The 25,131-nt window shown below is 39.6% G+C and overlaps 1 protein-coding gene across 5 annotated transcripts; it reads right to left on the bottom strand.

Moving 5' to 3' along the window:
* Positions 1-941: 941 nt before the first annotated feature.
* Positions 942-24,219, bottom strand: snphb (syntaphilin b). Of its 5 annotated transcripts, none has more exons than XM_028453287.1 (7): positions 24,115-24,214; positions 18,679-18,801; positions 18,137-18,319; positions 9,711-9,893; positions 9,347-9,463; positions 3,743-3,892; positions 942-3,682 (listed from the first exon to the last, which is right to left on the bottom strand). In XM_028453287.1, exons 2-7 carry the CDS (start codon positions 18,726-18,728, stop codon positions 1,768-1,770), a joined length of 2,598 nt encoding a protein of 865 aa, XP_028309088.1. In that variant the 5' UTR covers positions 18,729-18,801; positions 24,115-24,214; the 3' UTR covers positions 942-1,767. The 5 variants fall into 5 exon arrangements, with proteins under 5 accessions (XP_028309088.1, XP_028309089.1, XP_028309090.1 ...); XM_028453288.1 differs by having other exon boundaries at positions 24,089-24,203; XM_028453289.1 differs by lacking the exon at positions 18,137-18,319.
* Positions 24,220-25,131: the final 912 nt, after the last annotated feature.

Below are 25,131 nucleotides of genomic sequence, written 5' to 3'. Positions count from 1 at the left end.
AAGTTACACAAGTCTTTTCTGTCCAGCTTTCTTTTCTTTGCCTGTGTGAGTGGTGAGTGTGAAGGCATGGAGAAAGGCGGGGCAAAAGGGGGCTGATTATCTAATTGGTTCTTTCCATTGGGACCGAATGGCAGGGATTGGTCAGAGTTTTTACGGGATTTCAGATGCTAAAGAGCCCTTTTTCTGAACACATAATGTGTCGACTACTCTCAGAATGGGGGAACATTTCACCCAGAATAACAAGAAGTGTTTGTGAACAGGATTGCGGACTATTAACTTTGAGGTTACGATCTATAATATAACATCCAGAGACAATCAATGACACTGAGGGAGAACACAGTGACTCACATTATTTGACTTTATCTCATGGACACTCGGACAATGCGCTTGCTCAGCTGTTTGCACTGGATCTTTAAACGAGTGTTCTTCTTTTGCAAAGGTTCGGCTGCACCTGAGTAATTCAAATCAAAGGAGAGATCATTCAGTTTCTATTGCATTTAGCTAGCAGGGCAACCGATCAGTATTTGGTCTAACATGTTGCTGTTTTATTCAAGATCTAAGATCATTAACATTTGTTTAAGTTAGGAGTAGAATTCTTCCTAATGTGAGTCTGCTCAGCCATGATCATGTTTAGTAATAAAGAACTAAACAAAGCTCTTATCTTTATCAAATAACTGAATTCATTTTCAACTGAATGATTTACGTAGTAGAACAGCGGGGCCACAAAAATGTGATCGTCTGATTCCAGCGCCACGTCATCAATATTCAGTATTTAGAATAATGACCAATCTGAGCATTAACACAGGAAAGAACAACATTATTTTTGTGTTTTTGGAGTCATTTTGTATATTTTCTTTGTATTTTTCTGATATTTTTCTAGTCTGTTTGGCTATTAGTTATTTTTTGTGTGTTTTGCGGTAATTTCTTACGTTTTTGGCGTCATTTTGTGTGTTTTCGTAGTCGTTTTATTTTGTTTTCTGATATTTTTGTAGTCCTTTATGGGTAAATGTTATCTTTTTTTGTGTTTTCCTGCATTTAGTAAGTTTTTTGGAGTAATGTTTTGGTAATTCTTGCATGTTTTTGTAACTGATTTGTGGGTTTTGGGAATACATTTGTGTATTTCTGCTGGTGTTCTGTATTTTGGGGATTTTGTAAGTTTATGTTGGGGGCCGTACATAATCAAACCAAAGCCTGGAAGTGGACCCCCAGACAGCCAGTTGCTCACAATCTTGAGCTTTTTGTCTATATCTCCATACTTTCCATAAATCAGAATGAGTAAGTGTATGTTTTAGTTATGACAGCATCTGCACCTTAGAAAGGCCTCCATGGTTTCTGGGAACCCTGGTGTGTTTCTATCTCTTCAACTGGGAGATTCCTGTAGATGAATGAGTTCATCTGTAGCTTGATCTACTATGGTTGTCTTTGCATCTTTTTCTATAATCTACACATTCCAAACTGATGTATTGAGAGAATAGTTTCCCTGCACAATATTTACCACCAGTGTTTAACATCCAGGTATAAGCCATTCACTTCACGCAGATTGCCCCGACGTGTTGCGTTACAAACGCTGCAGAAGCAACAGCAGGGAGTATTTGTTGAGCGATGGTGAACAGATCAAGGTGCATTGCTCTAAATGCACGTTTCCTCTCCCATTGCTTTCAGCATTCATGCATTGTGAGGCCTGGCGTCCTCCAACAAGACAAACCACAGAGAAGGAGGCTGCAGGAGAGGATGGAAGTTCAGGCTTTAAGCAGATCCTATGGTTGGTTATATCTGTGATCCGCCCAGATTTCCCCCGCCGGCGGGGTAATGCCTCAGGCCGCCTCCCCTGCGCAGCGAGTGCAGTGCTACGGTGCAGCAGCCTCTCAGCAGGGACCCGATGTGATACATGGGCTGGCCGTCACGGACCGGACCTCGGCACAGCCAAGCCACTGTTGGTACCACAGGGATGGCCACTGCTAACAGATCCACCAGAAAGTGACGACTCCAGTAGCTCTTCTCAACAGGTCCAGCTCCTGATGGATCCGCTGTGGCCCCCTCTTCATTGGCTTCATCTTTATCCTGGTCCTCATGCACAATGTCTGATATTTCTTCACTGGATGCAGATCTCCTTGGTTGGGATGTGTGAGGATGTTCTAATGCTGGAGATGAACTCAGGCAGTGTGGTTTTGGCTTCTGTGTTTCTTCGTGGGTTGATTGGATTGCCATGTTAAGTTCTTTCTGTCTTTCCATCACATTTTGGTTATGAAGGGACGATTCACTCAGCCAACGTTCCTCACAATGTTCCACAGGCAATGGCGAGGTTTGCGTTTCTGTTACTTCTCTAAAGTCACTTTGATTTTCTTCCTTCCAAACATCCTCATCATCATTATCTTTGCTCCTCCCACATTCTGCTGCCGCTGCTGTTGGGTGCTCGGGTGTTTGCTCTGTATCCTTTGCACACAGAGCTTCTTCTTCTCTTTTCATTGACTCCTGTTTCTCCTCGGACTCTCCATCATCCTTCTGCACGCTTGGAGGACTCTCCATGGAACAGGCCACAGTAGCCGATCGTGGTAAAGATGGGAGCAGCAGTGTTTTGGAGACTGGGATTGGTTCTGTAGCAGTACTCATAACTGTTGCAGTGGTCAGTGAAGTTGTGGTGCTGATGGAGTCAAGCTCCTCCTCGCCCTCATCGGACATCCAGGTTGAAGTGGGGCTGCAGGCCTGTGAGCGGAACGTGCGTTGCTCTGCGACTGTATCCAAGTCGGATGGGAATCCTCCCGTGGCAGGGATGGGGCAGCTCTCAGTCTGGATGCCCATCTCCTTCAGAGAATGCAGGTACAGGTGGTGGTGGGAGAGGCATGGGTGGCTCATGCAGCTCACAGCACCCAGACCACAGCGGATGGGTGTGAAGCGCTCGTCTGTGCATAGCTTCTCATAGGTGGATGAATGTGGCATAGTGTGAGGCATGGAGTGAGAGAAAGAGTGAGGGAAAGAGCGAGGTAAGGTATGAGAGTAGGAGTGAGGAAGAGAGCTGGGTAAAGTCTGAGAGAATCTCTGCGAGTAAGAGTTCAGTAAAGACGTGGTTTCCTCGGAGAGGAAGGCAGCCTCGAGCAGCAGGTCGGCCCGGCTGGGGACACCCCCCTCCCCACAGCACACAAAGCCACTGTCCTGAGTGCCATCCGCAGACAGACAAGGAAAGTCTGTCTCGTTGCCGATCTTGTCTGCTAATGCCTGATCGCTCAGCTTGGTGTAGGTGGAACTTCGAGCCAGAGAATGAGCAGGTGAACCATCACATGAGCAGGACCCTCTCCCCCCTACAGCTGTCTTCGGGATTCCTCCAGGACTTTCTCCTGAAACGGAAGCTGGTGCTGATCCCCCCACACGATGTCGACCGCCTGCTACTTTTCCACCTTCCTTGGTGAGTCCAGCCTCTGCCAACTCCATGCTGAGCAGAAGGTTCTCCAGCTTGTGGTTTTGGCAGTTGATGTCCTGGAAGTACTTTTGAACTCCTACGTCTCCACTGAGAGCCCCTGCATCGCTGAGGCTCGCTCGCACAGTGTCCACAGCCTCTTTTAGCTGCTGGATCTCCTGACGGGCTTCTTTCAGGGCCAGCTGAGCCTCGACACGGTGGCATTCTTCTTCAACCCAGTCCTCCTGCATCTTGTAAAGCTTGCCCCTCAACTCATCGATTTCAGTGTCCCTATGTGGAGGAAACGGAAGTTGAGTTTGTGTTTGATTCTTATTAACTTTAGTATCTCACCTGTTCTGCAGTGTGGTGATGGTTTCTTTCAGTCTGGCCCGCAGATGTCTAATGCACACCTCCTTCTGTTGCAGGGGTGTGAGGTACTGCTCTGGGGGAGGTGGCCGAATCCCATGGTTGTCTGTACATGAAGTGTACTTTTGGTGACGTCTAAGGCACACATGAATAGAAAACAGGAGAATCCTCACTTCACACACATTTTAAGCATTATTGTCTTTGAGGTGGAAGATATGATATTAGAAATATTTAATTTGCTGTGTGCTTCTTAACAGAATGAATATATTAGAATATCATAAGAAATGACATGTCTTCAGCTTGTAATAATAGCAGTAAATCATCTTATCCTAATGTCCAACCTGTGCCCAGCAAGCTTTGTGTCATCGAATTTGAAATTTCTGGACTGCAGAAATAATGAAATCAATGAACCCTTATGCAAAATAATTATCTTGTTTCTTCAAGAATAAAACATGCACATGTGAGAGAGAAAAAAGAAAAAGAGGGAGAAAAGAAAAAGAAGAAAAAAGAAGATGAAGACAAAATGAAAAAGGAAAAAAACAAAAGAACAAAGGGAAAAAAACAGAAATTAAGAAAAGTGAGAAAAAGATGGAAAATAAGAAAAAGTAGAAAAAACAAGAGGAAAAAAGAAAGCAAAAAGAAGTAAAGTGGTTAAAATATAGAAAACGGATGAAAAGGTGAGACTAAAGAAAAAAGAAAGGAAAAATGATTTTGATAATTCAATCACAAAACATGTGAATGAAGCATGCATTGCCAAGTAATACCAACAGTATGTCATTATTTTCTGTTTGAGTGTATGATCATCTTTCTCTGTTGTGCTTCTGTTCTTTATTATTTGAAATTGTAAAGTGTCAGGTTCTATTTAGTTTTAGTTTGTTTATTCTGTTTTGTGTTCATTTTAATTCATGCTTCATGTTTTAAGTCATGCCTTAGTGTTCCCAGATCTTTCTGCTTGTGTTTAGTGTGTTTGACTTGGCTGTTTTGCATGTTTCGCACTCAGTAGTGGCCCATTCCCAATCAAGCCTCCCTCATTATTTAGCTGAGTGTTTGGCCTGTACTATGAAGCTAGATAAGTGAAGCCTGGATTTATCTCCGTTAGCAGGCTACACCTAACCAAACATTCTCCATCAGAGAAGCGTGATATGAACTCGCTAAGTTAAGCTAGTTGATTTCAACCTGGCTATGTGTGCGCTCTTATGACAGGGGTGGAGATTGCAGCGTCAGAGCAATCACAATAATGGAGAAACTGTAGACCAATTTATGTCACAATTGAGGAATAATTCTTTAAAAATATGATGATAAATGCAGTGATGTGCCGTGACACCTAGGGTTGGGTTGGCACGTTGCAAATCGAGACCACCAATGACAATTTCATATGTTTCTGCTGGCAAGTGTTAATCAAACAAAATCAACATCGTAAAACACCATTAAAGAAACAAACAATTATTTAATATAGCCACCATACTCTCCCAACAAGATATATCTCATGACCAGTGTTTGGAATAACGGCGTTTAAAATAACGGCGTTATGTAACTGCGTTTGTTTTTCAGTAACTGGGTAATCTAACTAATTACTTTTACGCCGTTACAACGACGTTATCGTTACTGAACGTTAAATGCGGTGCGTTACATGCATCGATTGAATAAACTGTTATCCGAAAGTATCCCCGGCTAATGACTCAGCTGTTGTGAGGAGGCGGGTGAAAAACAAGGTGAGTGATTATGATTGGCTTAGGCGATGTGCCAGCACATGCGACACACACACACACACACACACACACACACACACACACACACACACACACACACACACACGCACACACACACACACACACACACACACACACACACACACACACACAGCAGATTGGATGAAGCAGCAGAGATGGTGAGTGTGGAGCAGTCTGTTGAAAAATTGTCATTTTTAAGGCGATACAAACACTACTTTAAATTAATTGTGGTCAAATGCAAGAACGTGTATGTGAAGTGTTCATTATATCCAGGAGTGAAGACTTTGTCGACATCCGTTGTAAGCAACTCAAATTTAATGAAGCACCTCATGACACACGCATCTAAAAAATGTGAATTCTTTGACATAGAGCAACCTTTTTTTTTTTAAATAGTAACGCAAATAGTTACTTTCCTTGGTAATGAGTTACTTTTATTATAGAGTAATTCAGTTACTAACGCAGTTACTTTTTTGAAGTAGTGAGTAGCTATAACTAATTACTATAACTAATTACTTTTTTAAAGTAACATTCCCAACACTTCTCATGACACGGCAGCACATCCGTTTTTTGTGTTGGAAACACAGAAACACAGAGAAAATGACAACAACAACAACTCGGAACAGCCTCAGTGAGGCACATCCACAAAGCCAATCCTACCTTTTGTACCATTCATTGTGGAAAATATGAACAATGTAGTGTTATCCCACCCACTTGCTAAAGAAAGTAGCAGCGGCCAGGCTGTATCAATTCACTAATGCACTCTGAACATACGTATAGCATTTAGCATAGCATGGTTACAACCAACGTTATGCTCTGGGGCCAGAGGCAGAGCAGCAATGTGCTTTTGGGAGAGGGTGTGGCCTCCTCCTGTCTCCACAGCGGAGTGAGACTGTGCAGCGTGTCTCTGCCGTACCAGAAAATAGCAATGTTTTGTCATTTAGGCTATGAAAAGCACAAAATGCTGTCACTTTCAAACTTATAGGTACTGTAGGCTATCGGAAATTGAAAAATAAATAATTTATAACTACAATATAATTAAAACAGATAATCAAAATATCAATTCACCCTTGGGTAGGCACTGCCTACCTTGCCTACCCTGACTGCACGTCACTGATGGTGACATGCTCAAAGTAGAACTTGCCTCACTTTCTAGAATCTGAAACTCAAGAAACTCCCTTGTTTGAGCCTGAACAAACTCAGAATTTGAACATAGCCCATTCTCTGGAATACCCCTCAGGATATAACTTGTTCTCAAACAATAAAAAACAATAGTAAAGAAAAGCTTTCCTGTATATGTTAATTTGGCTCTATGAATGTTTCCATTTATAAACCTTTGTATGAACAGAAAGCATTAAAGGATTGGGTTATGGCCTTTACAAGCAGTGTTTTATGCATGTGCAGCACTTTCTAAGGTTCCTGTTGACCAATCCTTTCACCTTGTTGCATGTAGTGAGCAAAGATGCAGGTCATTCATGACCGGACTCCCAATCTTAGGTTGCCTTCACACATATAGTAACGTGGTCTCGGTGCGGTTCAAGTGTTGAATCTGAAACACTGTTGCATTTTAATTTGGTCCGGTCCGCTTTCACACATTCTATTTGCCAAACGTACCAAACTTTCTGAAAAACGTCACGCAGGCAAAACAGTCGGTCACCTATTGGACAGAATACTTCAGCCTCCATAAACCATCATAAAAAGGAAATCCTCAACCCCCCAGAAACATAATTAATAATGATTAAAAATGACCCATTAACACAATGAGTGTGGAATTGTTTGTGATGTGTATATCTGTGCGTTGCTGCAGAACGAAGGAGCACTGGGTGTGTGTTCATGTGTGCCTGCTTGTTGCCATGACGACAGTTTGTGTGACTGCTTTGTGCCGCTGTCCTGTCACTGACAGTTATGTCCTATATTTTGTCCTTCTTTCTATGTTTTCCAAATGCAATCTTAAAACAAATCCTGCAGAAACATCATTAATAATAATTCAAAATAACCTATAATCACAAGATCCCACAAACTGCGCTAATGCTCTACATAAACACAGCTGATGCTGCTCCGTCTCCCACCTGTCAGCGCTCAGAGGCGTCATGTTGCCGGTAAAATGTGAATGTATGAGCAGGGCAAACATAGAGCAGTCAGGTGTGCGGTCCTAGTTGACCATGTGAACAATATGAGGAACAGTGGCATAAATGAATGATGTGGGAGTAATACGGAAGAGAGTGAGTAAATGTTTTTGATGTTTTTTTTTTGTTGACAAAGTGGGTCTGAAAATGAATAGATGGATGGATGGATGGATGGATGGATAGATGGATGGATGGATAGATGGATGGTTGTTTGTGTGTTTACTGCCTGCTGGAGTGCTGGGTTGTGAGTGTGTGTGTGTGTGCCTGTTGCCATGACAACAGTTTGTGTGATTGCTTTGTGCCACCGCTACCCAGTGACTGATGGAGTTGCTCCATTACAATTGCGGTTTAACGTAAACTCCTATATTTGATCCTGGTTTGCTTTCTCACATGATTAAAGACCGCACCATGCTTCGCTTGAGGCGGACCAGTGTTGGGCGGTAACGCCTTACTTGTAAGGCGTTACCGCCCCAATGTTACTTTTTGCAGTAACTAGTACTGTAACGCAATATTTTTCTAAAGAAATAACGCTGTCACCGTAACAATATGGTGTGTCTGTCCGTTTCTTTGCTAGCAGCAGTGTACTTCTTGTTTACAGTGGGGCTACATATTTTTGCGGGATGCCGTGCCAAACATGGTAAAACAGGAGAAGAAGAAGCATTGTCAGCGTGTCTCTGTTTACATCACGTGCGCTAACCATGGCAAGTCATTGCGAGAGCAGGACAAGCTCCTCAGAGTGGAAATACACGTATTATTTTTGTCTCCAAAAGATGCATTCGTGAAGCTAAGCTAACACTGCGGCTGGATTTTAACGGACTGTGACTGTTATCCAGGAACAGGTTAGCCAAACTATTGCACGGTATGTTGTTGTAAATATGCAGCCTGTCGCTACTGCTGAGTCACTGCTAATAGCAGCTCAGTAGCCTGATATGTTTAGCATTGTGTAGCTGAGAAAAATGCTGTGTTAGTTACTTAATTAGTTTTTCCACATTTATTTTCTTAAGCATTTTCAACAGCAGAATGTGCACCTGTAATATGCACAGCTTACTTTTCATTACTGAGCTAAGGCTGAAAAATTACTGTTTCAATTTTGGAGCAGCTGTTTTGTGCTTTATATGCACATCATTTATGGTTGTTTTATAGCAGTTGATCAACAGTGGATTATTATATTATTACAGCACTAATATGAAGCTGTATGGACACAAATGACCCAAAATAAATAATACACTCTTTAATTCTAAGTAACTCAAAAGTTACTTTTTCCAGTAATGCATTACTTTTTGGTGTAAGTGATCAAAATAGTAACTGAGTTACTTTGTGGATGAAGTAACTAGTAACGGTAACTAGTTACTTTTTTTCAGTAACTAGCACAACAATGTAGAGGACCAGACTTTGCTTGTTTGCTCCGCACCAGAGTTCAAGTGAGCTTTCACATATCACAAAAAGACTGGACTATACAAGGAAAGGATACATGGTGTGGATCAAAGTGGTTTGTGTGAAAGCACCCTTAGAAGTGATCAGGTTGACAGAAATATGAATTTGGCTTCTAGTATGAAAAATAAATTGATGTTTTTCAGTACATTTACTAACTTTCTGTGTTTTCTATTAATAGTGTGTGGATAAACACTTGTTTATTATCTTTTAGGCTTGAAAACCCGTAATATTGTCTCGAAAATACTAAAAGCTGCAGATGTTAGGTGACAGAAACAGGAGACCTACAGTTTTAGCTTTCTCACCCTTTGGTTGGGCTACAGTCGCTGCCTTTACAAGAGCCTGAGTTGCTGTTGTTGCTGCTGCTACTGCGTGGGGCATTGCTTTGTGGATCTCTGCTTGTGGGCGGGGCTAGTGTCCGCCTGGTGCAGAGAAAATGACAAACAAGGGAAAAAGCAAATTGCAGTGAAGTAAATGAGCTGCTGATCAATACGAGTGAATGCAGTACAATATAAAGCCCTGAAGTATCTGAAAGATGTACAATTTAAAACTCTTGAGATGTTTTACTTTAAAGTTGATTAATATTCCTCTGACAAAATGTAAAGATGTAGTAACATCCTGATATTGTGACCATGGGTTTGAACTCGCAGCTTCACAGGATCAACAAACCGGAATCGAGGCGTTGAGGGAGAGTTGGTGGAGCGGCTTTGGCGGTCCGGAGACTTAGTGGGGGTAGAGAATGCTTTGTTGGGTGACTTGGTGGATGCATAACCTTTAGTGGAACGCATCGAGACCATGTAGCCTGCTTCCATGGGAACGTAGTCGAGCTCAATGAACCTGCAGTAGTCAAATCTGAGCAGAAAGAAGACAACAAGAAGTTAGAACCAACTGTGCAATGTGCATGTTCTCAGTGTGTGTTAGTGAAACACTGGCGTTGTGCAGTGTTTGTGATGATTGTTGTGAATGAGCGGCAGGCAAGCCACAAGCTTTCTAACAGGAAGTGTCAGCTATCAGAGCACTTAGCAAGCTGAGGCCATGAGACTTTAGAGCAGACATGGCAACACCCGGCCCTCCGTCGAATTGTGTGTGCGTCCCTCAAAGCAAACAAAACAAAATGACTTGAAAAAGAACTTGTACAATTACAGAAATATACACAAAAGTACAACAACAAAAACACAGGAACATACTGTATACAAACTGACAACAATATTACACAAAATGTAAGTATAAACACACAAAATTAACCCAGAAAACAGAAAAGACAAGAAAAACACAAAATAACAGAGACATTTACAAAATGACAAGAAAAACCCAAAATGATGATGATGATAAAAAAACAAAACAAGACAAAAAAAAAACCAAAAAACTTAAGGTTATCCAAAAGTTGCACAGGAGGACTATAGAAATAGAAACATTTACAAAATGACAATAAAAATACACAAAATGATAACAAAAAAAATCCATAAAACAACAATATTACATAAAACAATAACATAAATACAGAAAATTTACCCACCAAAAAACAGACAAGACAACTAAAAATAGACAAAATACATTTACAAAATGACAAAAAAATACAGAGAACACACAAAATGACAGAAAAATTAACAAATACAACAGATTTACCAAATTACAATAAATGACTCAAATCACACACATAATTACAAAACAATACACAAAACAAAAACAACTTAAAAAAAAATATGATAACAGAAATAAACAAATTTAACCAAAAGTTCCACAGAATGACTAAAAATAATAATTAAAAAAACAAAACCAAAACAGTAAAATTCACAAAATGACAAAATACCAAAAATTGAGAAACACACAAAAGGACAACAATAATAACACCATAATATATAGAATTATGACAGAAAGTGAATCAAAAGTTACATAAGACAACTAAAAATGCACAAAAAGAACAAAAGATTTTACAAAATGACAACCAAAATACAAAACAATTACACGACTACAAAAATAACAGAAAAGTCAATAAGACTACAACACTGACACACAAAAATGACTCCATGAACAAACAAAATAAAAAAGACACAAACTCATTGTTTCCTGTATTAATGCTCAGATTGGTCATCGCTCCCATTGTGATAGAAGTCTGCTTTAAAGACAACTCATGACTCGTGTTATTTAGAAAGGACCGACATGTCTAAGCTTTGATTACGTCTCTCAAAAGTTCAAGCTGATTGCAAAGACCCAGTTCAAAGGTAAGAGCCACAGTTTGATGAGCATTTAGTTTGGTCAGTTTGTAGCCTGGAAACCATGGCTGATAAACCCTGGTTATTAATAACAGGAACAAGCCAATATGAAGCAGCCAACATGAAGAAGGGGACAGTGCACCAAAGTTAGTGAAGGTGGGTGAACTCATTCTATTTCATACTCTTCACAGATGACTCAGAAAGCAGCCAGACGATAGAGTTTGAGCTTTGGCAGCTCATCCTTCATGTGGTGGATGGAGCCAGTGTCAGGAACGTGAGCACTGAGGGCGGGACTGGTGTCAGAGACTTTAATCGAGAGGAAAAATGTCTAAATTGCAATGCATGCCTCAGGGTTGTACACACAGCATAGGTCACTGTCATTCTAGGGAATGCCAGGGTGTGGTTGTGGTGAATTAGTGATCATGTGTGATCGCAGTATGCTTCCACAGCGCTGCTACAGTACACTTGATTCATTTACAGAGACATGATACCAGAATCAAAGGCAGTCTGGACGCACCGCATCACATACAGAGATGACACACACTGTCTTTCTTTCCAACAAACTTTCAGTTTAAAGCTGCTGGAGATTCTAATTTTATATCAGCTAAAAACAAAGTGTAGGCCTCATAGATCAATACATTCAAGATCATTTGCTCAAAGAAAAAGATCTAAAAGCTTGAAATTGTCGCTTGTTTGTTTTGATCTCCACTGTAAACACTGTGTTGGAAATATACTAACGTACTAGTCACACTAACGTACTAGTCATACTAATGTACTACTCATACTAACGTACTAGTCACACTAACGTACTAGTCATACTAATGTACTACTCATACTAACGTACTAGTCACACTAACGTACTAGTCATACTAATGTACTACTCATACTAACGTAATAGTCCTACTAAAATACTACTCATACTAACGTACTAGTCATACTAAAATACTACTCATACTAACATACTAGTCATACTAACGTACTACTCATACTAACGTACTATTCATACTAACGTACTAGTCATACTAATGTACTACTCATACTAACGTAATAGTCATACTAACGTACTAGTCATACTAATGTACTACTCATACTAACGTACTAGTCATACTAAAATACTACTCATACTAACGTACTAGTCATACTAACGTACTACTCATACTAACGTACTATTCATACTAACGTACTAGTCATACTAATGTACTACTCATACTAACGTAATAGTCATACTAACGTACTAGTCATACTAATGTACTACTCATACTAACGTAATAGTCATACTAACGTACTACTCATACTAACGTAATAGTCCTACTAAAATACTACTCATACTAACGTACTACTCATACTAACGTACTAGTCATACTAATGTACTACTCATACTAACGTACTAGTCATACTAATGTACTACTCATACTAACATACTACTCATACTAACGTACTAGTCATACTAATGTACTACTCATACGAACGTACTAGTCATACTAATGTACTACTCATACTAACGTAATAGTCCTACTAAAATACTACTCATACTAACGTACTACTCCATACTAACCGTAACTATCATACTAATGTACTACTCATACTAACGTACTAGTCATACTAATGTACTACTCATACTAACGTAATAGTCATCCTAAAATACTACTCATATTAACGTACTACTCATACTAACGTACTACTCATACTAACGTACTAGTCATACTAATGTACTACTCATACTTACGTACTAGTCATACTAACGTACCACTCATACTAACGTACCACTCATACAAACGTACTAGTCATACTAACATACTACTCATACTAACATACTACTCAAACTAACCTTCTACTCATACATACGTACTAGTCATACTAACGTACCACTCATACTAACGTCCTACTCATACTAAAATACTACTCATACTAACGTACTACTCATACTAACGTACTACACATACTAACGTACCACTCATACTAACATACTACTCATACTAACGTACTACTCAAACTAACGTTCTACTCATACATACGGACTAGTCATACTAACGTACCACTCATACTAACGTACCACTCATACTAACGTACTAGTCATACTAACATACTACTCATACTAACATACTACTCATACTAACGTCCTACTCATACTAAAATACTACTCATACTAACGTACTACTCATACTAACGTACTACACATACTAACGTACCACTCATACTAACATACCACTCATACTAACGTACTACTCATTCTAACGTACCACTCATACTAACATACTACTCATACTAACATACTACTCATACTAACGTACTACTCATACTAACGTTCTACTCATACAAACGTACTAGTCATACAAACGTACCACTGTTATGACTGAGGTCGTATATGTGAGTGTGTCTGTCTATGCTGCGTGTGTGTGTGCTTTGGTGGGTGTGTCTTGTCAGCCTATCATCCGGGATTCATTCCACCTGCGGAGGAAGGGATTGAGGGACCTTCCTGATTGGTCAAACCTCCACAAGCAGACCAGTCAAAAAGGAGGAGACAACGCTACGCGACGGCGGCGGGGCAGAGAGAGGCGCATCGTGTCACTCTTCACTGGTCTCAACCATCGGAGCAGACAGCAGTCAGGAGTGTGGGACGAGTTGTGAGAGACTTTTGAGCGGCCGTATTTTTGTGTTTATTTTGGCCCACAGCTCCCTCCTTTAGTTGATTCTCTTTATTGTGTTGTTGTAAATTGTAAATAAATAATTGTAAACTTATGTTTTGTCGATGTGTCTGCTTGAGACCAGGGAAAGGTGGCACACCTTCATCTTACGGTCCAGTTCTCCGAAGCTGGGGCCGTAACAACCACTCATACTAACGTTCTACTCATACTAACATACTACTCATGCTAACGTACTACTCATACTAACGTTCTACTCATACTAACATACTACTCATGCTAACGTACTACTCATACTAACGTTCTAGTCATACTAACGTACTACTCATACAAACGTACTACTCATACTAACGTTCTACTCATACTAAAATACTACTCATACTAACGTACTACTCATACTAATGTTCTAGTCATACTAACGTACTACTCATACAAACGTACCACTCATACTAACGTACTACTCATCCAAACGTACTACTCATACTAACGTTCTACTCATACTAAAATACTACTCATACTAACGTACCACTCATACTAACGTACCACTCATACAAACGTACTAGTCATACTAACGTTCTACTCATACTAAAATACTACTCATACTAACGTACTACTCATACTAACGTTCTAGTCATACTAACATACTACTCATACTAACGTACTACTCATACAAACGTACCACTCATATTAACGTACTACTCATACTAATGTATTACTCATACTAACGTACTACTCATACTAACGTTCTAGTCATACAAACGTACCACTCATACGAACATACTACTCATACTAATGTACTAGTCATACTAAAATACTACTCATACTAACGTACTACTCATACTAACGTACTAGTCATACTAACATACTACTCATACTAACGTACTAGTCATACTAATGTACTAGTCATACTAACATACTAATACTAACGTACTAGTCATACTGACGTACTAGTCATTCAAACATACTACTCATACTAACGTACTAGTCATACTAACATACTAATACTAAAGTACTAGTCAAACTAACGTACTAGTCATACTAACATACTAATACTAACGTACTACTCATACTAACGTACTAGTCATACTAACATACTACTCATACTAACGTACTACTCATACTAACGTACTAGTCATACTAACATACCACTCATACTAACGTACTACTCATACTAATGTATTACTCATACAAACGTACTACTCATACTAACGTACCACTCACACTAACATACTACTCATACAAACGTACCACTCATATTAACGTACTACTCATACCAACGTACTACTCATACTAACGTACTACTCATACTAACGTACTACTCATACTAACGTACCACTCATATTAACGTACTACTCATACCAACGTACTACTCATACTAACGTACTACTCATACTAACGTACTAGTCATACTAACATACTACTCATACTAACGTACTAGTCATACTAACGTACTACTCATACTAACATACTAATACTAATGTACTAGTCATACTAACGTACTAGTCATACTAACATACTACTCATACTAACGTACTACTCATACTAACGTACTAGTCATACAAACGTACCACTCATACTAACGTACTACTCATACTAATGTACTACTCATACTAACGTACTACTCATACTAACGTACTACTCATACTAACGTACCACTCATACTAACGTACTACTCATACTAATGTACTAGTCACACTAAAATACTACTCATACTGACGTACTACTCATACTAACGTACTAGTCATACTAACATACTACTCATACTAACGTACTAGTCATACTAACGTACTACTCATACTAACGTACTAGTCATACTAACATACTAATACTAACGTACTAGTCATACTAACATACCACTCATACTAACGTACTACTCATACTAACGTACTAGTCATACTAACATACTACTCATACTAACGTACTAGTCATACTGACGTACTAGTCATACTAACATACTACTCATACTAACGTACTAGTCATACAAACGTACCACTCATACTAACGTACTACTCATACTAATGTACTACTCATACTAACGTACTACTCATACTAACGTACTACTCATACTAACGTACCACTCATACTAACGTACTACTCATACTAATGTACTAGTCATACTAAAATACTACTCATACTAACGTACTACTCATACTAACGTACTAGTCATACTAACATACTACTCATACTAACGTACTAGTCATACTAACATACCACTCATACTAACGTACTAGTCATACTAACATACTAATACTAACGTACTAGTCATACTAAGTTTGATGTCAAAATGAGCATGATAGTGCGTTCACATTAGGTAGTATGAAAAGATTGAGTATGTGAGAAATACTGGATGTATACTACACGGGGGCCTTTTTAAAATTTGCATAGTGGACACACTAGTCATACTCAACCACCCCATGATGCATTGCAAGCGGAATGTAAAATTGTCCTGGAACCGGTATCTCGGTCTGAGTTTACCTCCGTACTGAGATTCTCTTACAATCTCCGTAGGTAACTGCTACGTACTGAGATGTACCCGTGCTGGATTAGCCATGCACAGAGATTGTTGCACTGATTTGATTGTCATGATCAGATTTATGAATACAACACCTTATTATTGTTAAATTACATTAGGTTAACTGTTATTTATTGCAATGTATATTATAATGTTTTTTTGAAGAATAAACTATTCCTATTTGTATTGAGATTGTTGCATGAGACACTATTATTTACTCAAGTTGTTGACTGAGAGTCATTCAGATTGCCATACTAAGCTTTCCATGGGAAATTAGTGAAAGGAAGAATACATTCTTAAAAAGTATATTCCAAAGTGCTTTATTTTGATCCTAACAGAATACATGTATTCATAAAAAACTGGATAAAATAAATTATAAACATTTTTTTTATACAAACACGTTGCTTTGAAATTTAATTTTCAATCTCAGCACGGCGGAAGTAGCAAAACTCACAGCGCAACTAGCAAAAATTCATTTTCCGCTAGTGTGCATGCTCATAATCGATCTCAGTATGAGGTAAACACAGACCATGACACCGGTTTCAAGCTAATCAAACATCTTCTTTTCAAAACAAAAGCTCCTCTTCCTATCTTCCATTAGTTTTTTTTTTAATATGGCTCTTGTTTTGAAGTTAATCAGAAGTTTTGTCAGTAGAATTGTGGCGGGTCTCTGAAAATTTCTGGAATGAAATGTGTATAAGTGAGTTTTATGGATCAAATGACCACATGTTGATATTCTACTTGGTCACTTTCTGACTTAAAATGCTTTTAAAGGTGGAAAATCAACGTAGATATTTGACCTCAGTGTGCTTCAAGTTTTTATCTTTGTAGGTAAGTAAACTTCAACTGTCTTCCCTGACTGGCAAAGACATACAAAAATCACTGTGAATGAATAAAAATAAAAATAATGAAGTTAAAATAAAATTAAAAAAATTAAAAAAATAACTTCTATGTTATGGAGCAATGCAATTAAAAAAGTAGGAACAATAAGTTAAAACTGGCAAATAATGGGCATGACAAATTGTGAATGTGGTTAAATTGACAAAAGATAGGCATGTAATATGGTGAAAAGAGGTTAAGTGACAATAATGTCCAACATATGCAACAAAAGTGGTGGAAAGGGGTTTATAAGTGCTGACAACGTCTTGAAAGTGATTTGATGGAGAAGTGGCAGAAATGGGAGTAATGTTGCAAAAATGCATTAAAAAGACCAAAAATAACTTAAAATGGGCTCAAATTGTTTAAAAGATATAGTTAGCTATAGTTTATTGAATGCATCTGGCTAACCCCTCCCAGGTCTCACGACCCCAAATGGTGTCCTGACCCCAAGTTTGAGAACTTCTGGTCTATGGGACTCCACATCAATGTACAAAACTTTTACAACAATGTCAAAAAGAGTGTTTACAGTGGAGAGAAAAACAACTTTTGACCAGGAAACTCAACCCGTTAGATCTTTTTTTCAAGCAAATGATCTTTTATTGATCTATTAGGCCTACACTATGTCTTTACCTGATAAAAAAAGTTTCATCTGCAGCTTTAAATCTCAGTTTAGTGCATGATTTCCAGGTTAGACTGACTGGCATTTTGAATCAGTAGGAAATCATCTAAGTGAACAGGAAGTGTGTGTCGTCAACGCTCATTTACACCTTTAGTTTTAGTGGCTACAGTGCATGCCTGAGCTACAACTATGCGCATGCCATTTGAGAGCCAAACTGAAGCTTGTCTCACGCTGGAGGCGCGGGCACAGGAATGGAAACCGGTGCTGTGGCCACCGATGCAGCTTTCCCCGATCCCGTCACCGCTTTGGGCGAGGGCGAGGGTGAGGGTGAGGGTGAGGGCGAGGGTGAGGGTGAGGGCGCCAGAAGCTGCTGCAAGCGGCGTTTTGGCTTCAGCGCCTTCAAAGGGTTGAATCTGAGGAGAAGAGACGTGACAGAAAAACACCACAGGCACACACAGATCTATCTTTGGTCACACACACGCTGACAAAACCAAATTCTATTAATAAGAGGGGAGGGACCATTCCCCATGATCAAAGAAGAGTTTGAGATGATGCTCTGATGCTGATCAGCATTAAATGGATTGTCAAAGTGACACAACCTCTCAAACCTTCATCCATCCACTGTTTTAAAAACAACCAATCCGAACACTTCATTAGACCTTTGTTTCTGCGCCACATGAGAACACACACCTGATCATCCTGCACATTGCACAGTGCAGAAAGCTACACTTTAAAAACAAAGATGGGCTTTGGGTGAACATCAGTCACCTACCGGCATGAGCCCGACGGCGCCCTCTGATTGGCTGGAGCAGAGGTGGACATGGAGCTGGACAGTCTCTGGCTTCTCTCATTAATGCTCTCCGTGTGCTTCAGCTCAACATGAGGCGTCTGCAGCCTGGAGCCAAACACACAAACAGGGTGTCAGTGCACACCCTGATAGGAAGGCCTGGTTCACTGGTTACCAGTATAGCTGATTGTCCCCTCAACCCAACCCTCCTCTTCTATGAGCTGTCAGTTTGTAAAACAATAATATAAATAAGACGAGAGATGGGCAACTTTTATCACAGCAGAGCCACAAAAATGTGATAGTATCTAATCTGAGGGCAATATTAGCAACGTTAATGTCAACATTTAGAATAATGACTAATAATGAATAATAATCAGACCTTTAAAACAGGAAACAACAAAGGGTTTGTGTGTTTTTAGTATATTTTTCTCTCATTTTTATACGGTTTTGTTATTATGTGTGTTTTTGAGATGTGCTGTCATTCTATGTATTTATATTAATATTTTGCATATTTGTGAGTAATTTTTTTGTTTTTGTTTTGTGTTTTTGTCAAATATGAATATGTCAGATTTTAGCCATAGGCTAATTTCCATCTGTTGTCCCTAGACAGGCTGATGTAATAAAATGTCACACTTAATAAAACAAGGTGAGACACAAAACAATATACAGAAGGATTACATACAGGACAAGGATGATAGGGATCATAAAATACAGTAACTTTACATTTCAATGGAACACTGGGATCATGAATAACTACACTCCAAATGGAATGGAAAGGATGCTGTGGGAAAAGCAGTTCACTTCCACATACTCAGAGTTAGTCAGTTAAAAGAGTGAATACAGATCCAAAAATAAATTAAATTAGAAAAATTTGAGATCAATCATACTTACATGAAGGGAATTCATTGTATATATTTATGAAATATGGATTTAAGTTATTATAAATTTACCTTATTGAGTTTCATTATCTTCTAAAAAATAAAATGACTTATTTAAAGTGCTGCTGTGCATTGCAATAGCCCTAAGTTTGATGTCATTCTGTGTGTTTTTCTGTCGTTTTGTATTTTTTTCTGTAATTTTTATGCATTTTTGTTTTGGTTTTATAGGATTATATCATATATCAACATTTTGAGAAAAAATGTTTTGGTTCATATTGCCCAGCCCTATTAGAGAGTCCAAACATCCTCCTCAGTAGGAAACCTGTGTCATCTCAGAAGAGCTCTAACATGTACACATCTATGATTAGCAGTGTTCTTTCACTGCTCAATAATGATCACAAATATTTTGTGTAAGACTAAAAGAAACAAAAACTTAGCGTACTGACAGACATTGAAATGATATAACATTTATCCTTCAATGTTTTGATACATCTGTAGGACAGAACTGATATCCAATTGGGTTTGGAATGGGAGGGCTGTGTGTGGCATGAGTCATTTGGTATCCTGGGCTTCAAGGTAAGTGACAGTGGCCCACATACTGTGTGTGTGTGTGTGTGTAATGCAGAGGTTTTAACTGTCAGACCTCCTCAGTGTTTGTAGTATAAAAAGTCATTGTTTGCTGAACATGCTGAGTGCAGCTCCTTCGCTTCTTTTTTTGTTATTTGATGTCTGTCGTGATCAAATCCAACCTTTTATTTACTGAATCATCAAATAACATTGAGTTCCACTGTCACTTCTCACATCATAACCAAAGTGTTTCTGTAGAAATATGAGCGATGAGCGACTGTGTTAAATTAATCATCAGTTTAATTTTAAAAGGATTTTTTTGTGTGTGAGTTCATGTGTTTATGTGAATTAAATGCGAGGAATATGTTGCTTTGGAATCAAAATACCAAATATAACATTATTAATGGCATATCAAATATTTGTACATACTCTGAGAAATTATTCCTTTAGAAAACAAAAACATTTAGACAGACCTGAACCTCAGTGTTTAGGTCTTGTGTTTAGTGTCAGTGACACTCTCTCATCTAAGGGCCCATTGATGACTACATATCCTAGAGTGTTTTAACCATTCTAGGATTACAATCTAGGTCCCCTTCATTTGTCAAATTCTAGAGAAGATCTTGCAAATTCTAGACTAGAGTGTTTGTTTCGGCCCGACTCACAGTGTTTCCAATCAAATTCACAACTCTGACTGAGAGCTGCTGTGTGAATAAAGTTATAAAACACACCATCAAACATTAAAAACAGCTCAGTTGCAGATGAAAAGCAGTGGATCAGAGCAGCTGTGTGGACGTCTGAAGAATAAAAAGGGCAAATATATAACGCTAAGTTTTGTCTTTGCGCTGAATTTAGGTACAACATGGTGCTACATACTGAGAAATAATAATAATGCATCAATTTTATATAGTGCTTTCTCATAGACACTCAAAGTCGCTTTACAGAATTAAGGCATTATTCTTTCACACCATACTTAGTGGTGGTAAGCTACTATCGTAGCCCCAGCTGCCCTGGCGCAGACTGACAGAGGCTGCCATCAGCCCCTCCGACCACCACAAACACTCACTCACTCACTACATTCATACTAGGCAATGTGGATGAAGTGCCTTGCCCAAGGACACAATGACAGATACCACTGGGGTGACTGCCACCCCACTGTGGCACCTGGAATTCTCAGTGTTCTCCCTTCCAACTACTAACCAGACCCAGACCTGCTTAGCTTCTGAGATCTAACAGGACTGGGCAATGACAGGCTGGTATGGCCACAAAGTAGGAGTGAGTGATTGAGTCACTGACATGCTTTACCTTCACGTTGTTGTTATTTCTGCTTTTTACTGTGAATCATATCCGCACTGCAGCTCTAGAACTCTAGAACACTTTGGAGGGGATTAAAAAGTGCAATGTGGACACAAACCGAGTCAAAGGTGATAGAAGTATCAGCAGTTCTCTGCCCATTCAACCTGAGTCTTTGGCTGTGTTGTAAATGGCACAGTATACGTACTATACTCTACAAACTTAAAGGAGCATAGGGCAGGATCAAGACATCAGATTCCATAGTGATACAACGGCCATTAGGGTAACTGCAGCCATCAGCCAAGCTGGTGCAGGAGTGCACGTGAACTCTTTAGCAGTGCAGCTAATACTGTGACTAGAGGATGGATTCCTGACCGATGTCCGATGGGACATGACAGGTTGGGTCGAGTTTGGACTGACAGTGTTCTTTCTATTCCTGCAGCAGCAGCAGTAGCAGTGAGCAAAGCTTCAGTGCTGCAGGATCATCAAGCAGAGGAGGACAGTCTTGAAGCCACAATCCTTTTTCTGCACAAGAACATGGATTATCCTTCATTGATACATGGGATATGTAACTAGATCCACTGGGTCTCTTGCACGCACTGTGCCCCTGTTTGTGTTTGATGTCTGCTTGTTACCCTGTGTGCTGATCTGATGTTGACATTAACAGCTGTTTGTTAATAAAAGCAATTTTACCACTAAAACAAATGTAAATATGTCATTTGTATGAGGAAAAAATAACGTTTTAACTGTCGGGTTTGGGTCGGGCTCGGACATAAATATTTGAATGCCTGTGGGGTTCTCTCTAACTGTGATATGGTCATTTATTTACTCGCCGCACATGCCTCCGCATGCCTCTGCGTGCTTCCGCGGAACCAAACAGTAGTTTGGTCCACAGCACTTTCAGTCTCCAAGTTGTCTTCTTTATTTCCAGCAGAGTGGACGCCACTTCAAGTCGTGGAGAACGTGCATCAGCGTAATTTGACGTCACGTCTGCAGGAAATTTGTGCCCGGAATTGCAGAACAAAATGCATCACACAGCCTGTTCAAGGCAATATGAAGATATGTGTCTGGGCTCATTCTTTTTGGTTTTGAATGCTTCATCACCCATTAGCATTAAAAGACTTAAAATGAATATTTATTTTTTCACAAATCCTGCTCTACACTCCTTTACTGTTTACGATATACTAGAAGTATAATTAGTATGATAAGCATTCCTGCTGAAATTTCCTTCCAAATTTCCCAAAATCCATTTGGAACCTGCAACGACAAAAACCTGAAGCACATTGAGGCTAAATATCTCTGTTGATTCTCCACCTTTGAAAGTTCTGAAAGCATTTAAAGTGAGGAAGTGACCAAGTAGAAAATCACCATGTGGTCATGTGAACCATAAAACCTGCATATTCACATTTCATTCACATATTGAGGAGCTATTCGGAGACCCGCCAATAGCTAGTGACAAAACTTCCTGTTAACTTCAAGAGCTCTATTTACAAAAGCATTAACAAACTAATGGAGGTAAAGAAGAGATGCTTTTGTTTTGAAAAGGGGAAGTTTGATTTTTAGCTTGAAGCCTGTCTCAGGACAATTTTACATTCTGCTCGTAATGCATCATGGGGCGATTGAGAATGACTAGTGTGTCCACCGTGCATACTTAAAAAATGTCCCCATATAGTACACATCCTGGTATTTCTCATGTACTTAATCTTTTCATACTATTTAATGTGAACGCACTACATGCTAATTTGGTCAAACTTAGTATGAGTAGAACGTTAGTATGACATTACCAACACAGCCATTGACTCTCCATGTGTGAATGCAGCCGTAGAGGGTGGGTCGTGACCTCCAAGGTCCAAACTGACATAACGACTACAAAAAACATTGATTCTCAACCAACAATACCTGGACAGTAACATATGACAGGTGTGCAGTTCTCAAGTTTTGGAATTTTACATCCAAACTTGCTGTCAAAATTCACACCATCACTTGTGTGTAAAGCTGCAGCATCATGGTCACATGACCACCTGCTGAGCATTCATTTGTTGGTCAGAGGACAGATTTTTTCCTCCATGCTATGAAGACAATGCCAAATCACTATGGAGACAGACCATTTGTGTGAACCAGGTGCAGAGGGAGGGACATGCCATTGGCTGTCATGCTTGGGGTGGAAAGATGGAGAGGATGGAGAGGATACCCAATGCTGCAGAGGACAACAGAGGACAGAGACAGAGCAGTGCATGGGACACACCAGCAGCAGCTCTGTGGTTCAACTAGTTACACAAAGATATTTAACTGCTCTACGATTCTTAAAAGAAATCCCCAAAAAACAAGTGAAAAGTTAAAGAGCAGAGCTGAAACGTGCACAGAGTGATGATAATCTCACATGCACGCAGTGAGTGAAGGATGAAGGAGTGCATGGCTTCTCTGCAAGGTCAACACGACCTGTCAGCAACATGGAGGAGGCAACTGCTCCGCTCTGCGTCACTGCAGTAGTGAGGACACGCACAGGAACAACATCTCCACGCACACGCACACATGCACCCACCCACCGTGCGCTTAGGGACGCACTCAGCTGCTCTGCTGTAGCATCATCCGCTGCATCCAACACAAAGGCCCAGAACCACGGACAGCACCTACAGACAACACGCACTGACAATACGCACGGACAGGTCGCACCGCTAGGACGCACCAGCTGGCCCCTGTTCCGGAGCGCAGGGAGTCGTTCACGGTCCCATCCTCTCCATCCGCTGACGGGGGCTCGCCTGCCTCGGTGACCTGGAGAAGGACGCGCACACGCACCGAGCATCTGCGTCACGTACGTGGAGCTCTTAAAGTGGAACACAGAGCGGAAAAGGTGTTTGGAAGAAGGAGGAAATAAACAGTGACAAAAATGTTCTTAAGGAATGAAATCATCAACGGTCTCATTTATGAAAACGATCTAATTAGAACATGTCTTCTTTATTGCTGCACAGACACATGATAGAAGGTCATTTCAAAGTTTAAAACATGTGGCCCTCTGCCTGATTCTGTGCGACCCCCGAAGTAAACAGAGAAAAAAAAAACATATAAATCTAAAGAAAAATACACAAAATGACAACATTTATACACAGAAATAACCTAAAAATATATATAAAACATCAACAACAAAAAACATTTAAAAAAGAACCACAAAAATGCAGTTTTGTGGTTCCTTTGCAGTCTGTTTTGACGTATTTTTATGTCTTTTGTTGCCATTATGTGTCATTGACTTTCATTTAATATTTTTGAAGTCATTTTGTGCATGATTCTGTAGTGTTTTTGGAGTTATCATTTGTATTTTGTTGTCATTTTGTGTATTTTTGTTGTCATATCATATTATTTTCTCTCATTCTATGTATTTTTGTTGTCATTTTGTATAATTATCTCTTATTTAACGTGTATTTGAAGTGTTGTGTGCATTTTTTGGTTCCATGATGGTATGTGATGAACTGGGCTGATATTCCCTCTGTTCTCAGGATGGAGATGCTGCTTGGTCTACACTTGGAAGGCTGTTGCGTTACATGCTCATATAGTGTTCGTGTATCTGTGAAATGTAATCTTTCAAAGTGCCACTGTGACTTCTGTGACTTGTATGTGTCTGTGTTGTGAATCATAATAATGCACTTGGTTTTGTCGGTGGAACAATAGCGCCATCTCCATGAAATGCACTGGTAAAACAGGTCAAGGT

The sequence above is a fragment of the Gouania willdenowi genome, chromosome 7 (genome assembly GCF_900634775.1).
Source record: "Gouania willdenowi chromosome 7, fGouWil2.1, whole genome shotgun sequence".
In the NCBI taxonomy this organism is placed as follows: Eukaryota; Metazoa; Chordata; class Actinopteri; order Blenniiformes; family Gobiesocidae; genus Gouania; species Gouania willdenowi.
The sequence above is the reverse complement of the archived record's forward strand: the minus strand, read 5'-3'. Positions and strand labels throughout refer to the sequence as shown.

What these genes read in the sequence shown, in the direction of transcription:
- snphb (XM_028453287.1), bottom strand. Translation starts at nt 18,728, where the DNA reads ATGTCCACCTCTGCTCCAGCCAATCAGAGGGCGCCGTCGGGCTCATGC. An exon ending in CCTGTGCCCGCGCCTCCAGC is followed by an intron (nt 9,894 to 18,136) that starts GTGAGACAAGCT and finishes CTTTCTGCTCAG; the next exon opens with ATTTGACTACTGCAGGTTCA. An exon ending in CCCTCAACGCCTCGATTCCG is followed by an intron (nt 9,464 to 9,710) that starts GTTTGTTGATCC and finishes TCTCTGCACCAG; the next exon opens with GCGGACACTAGCCCCGCCCA.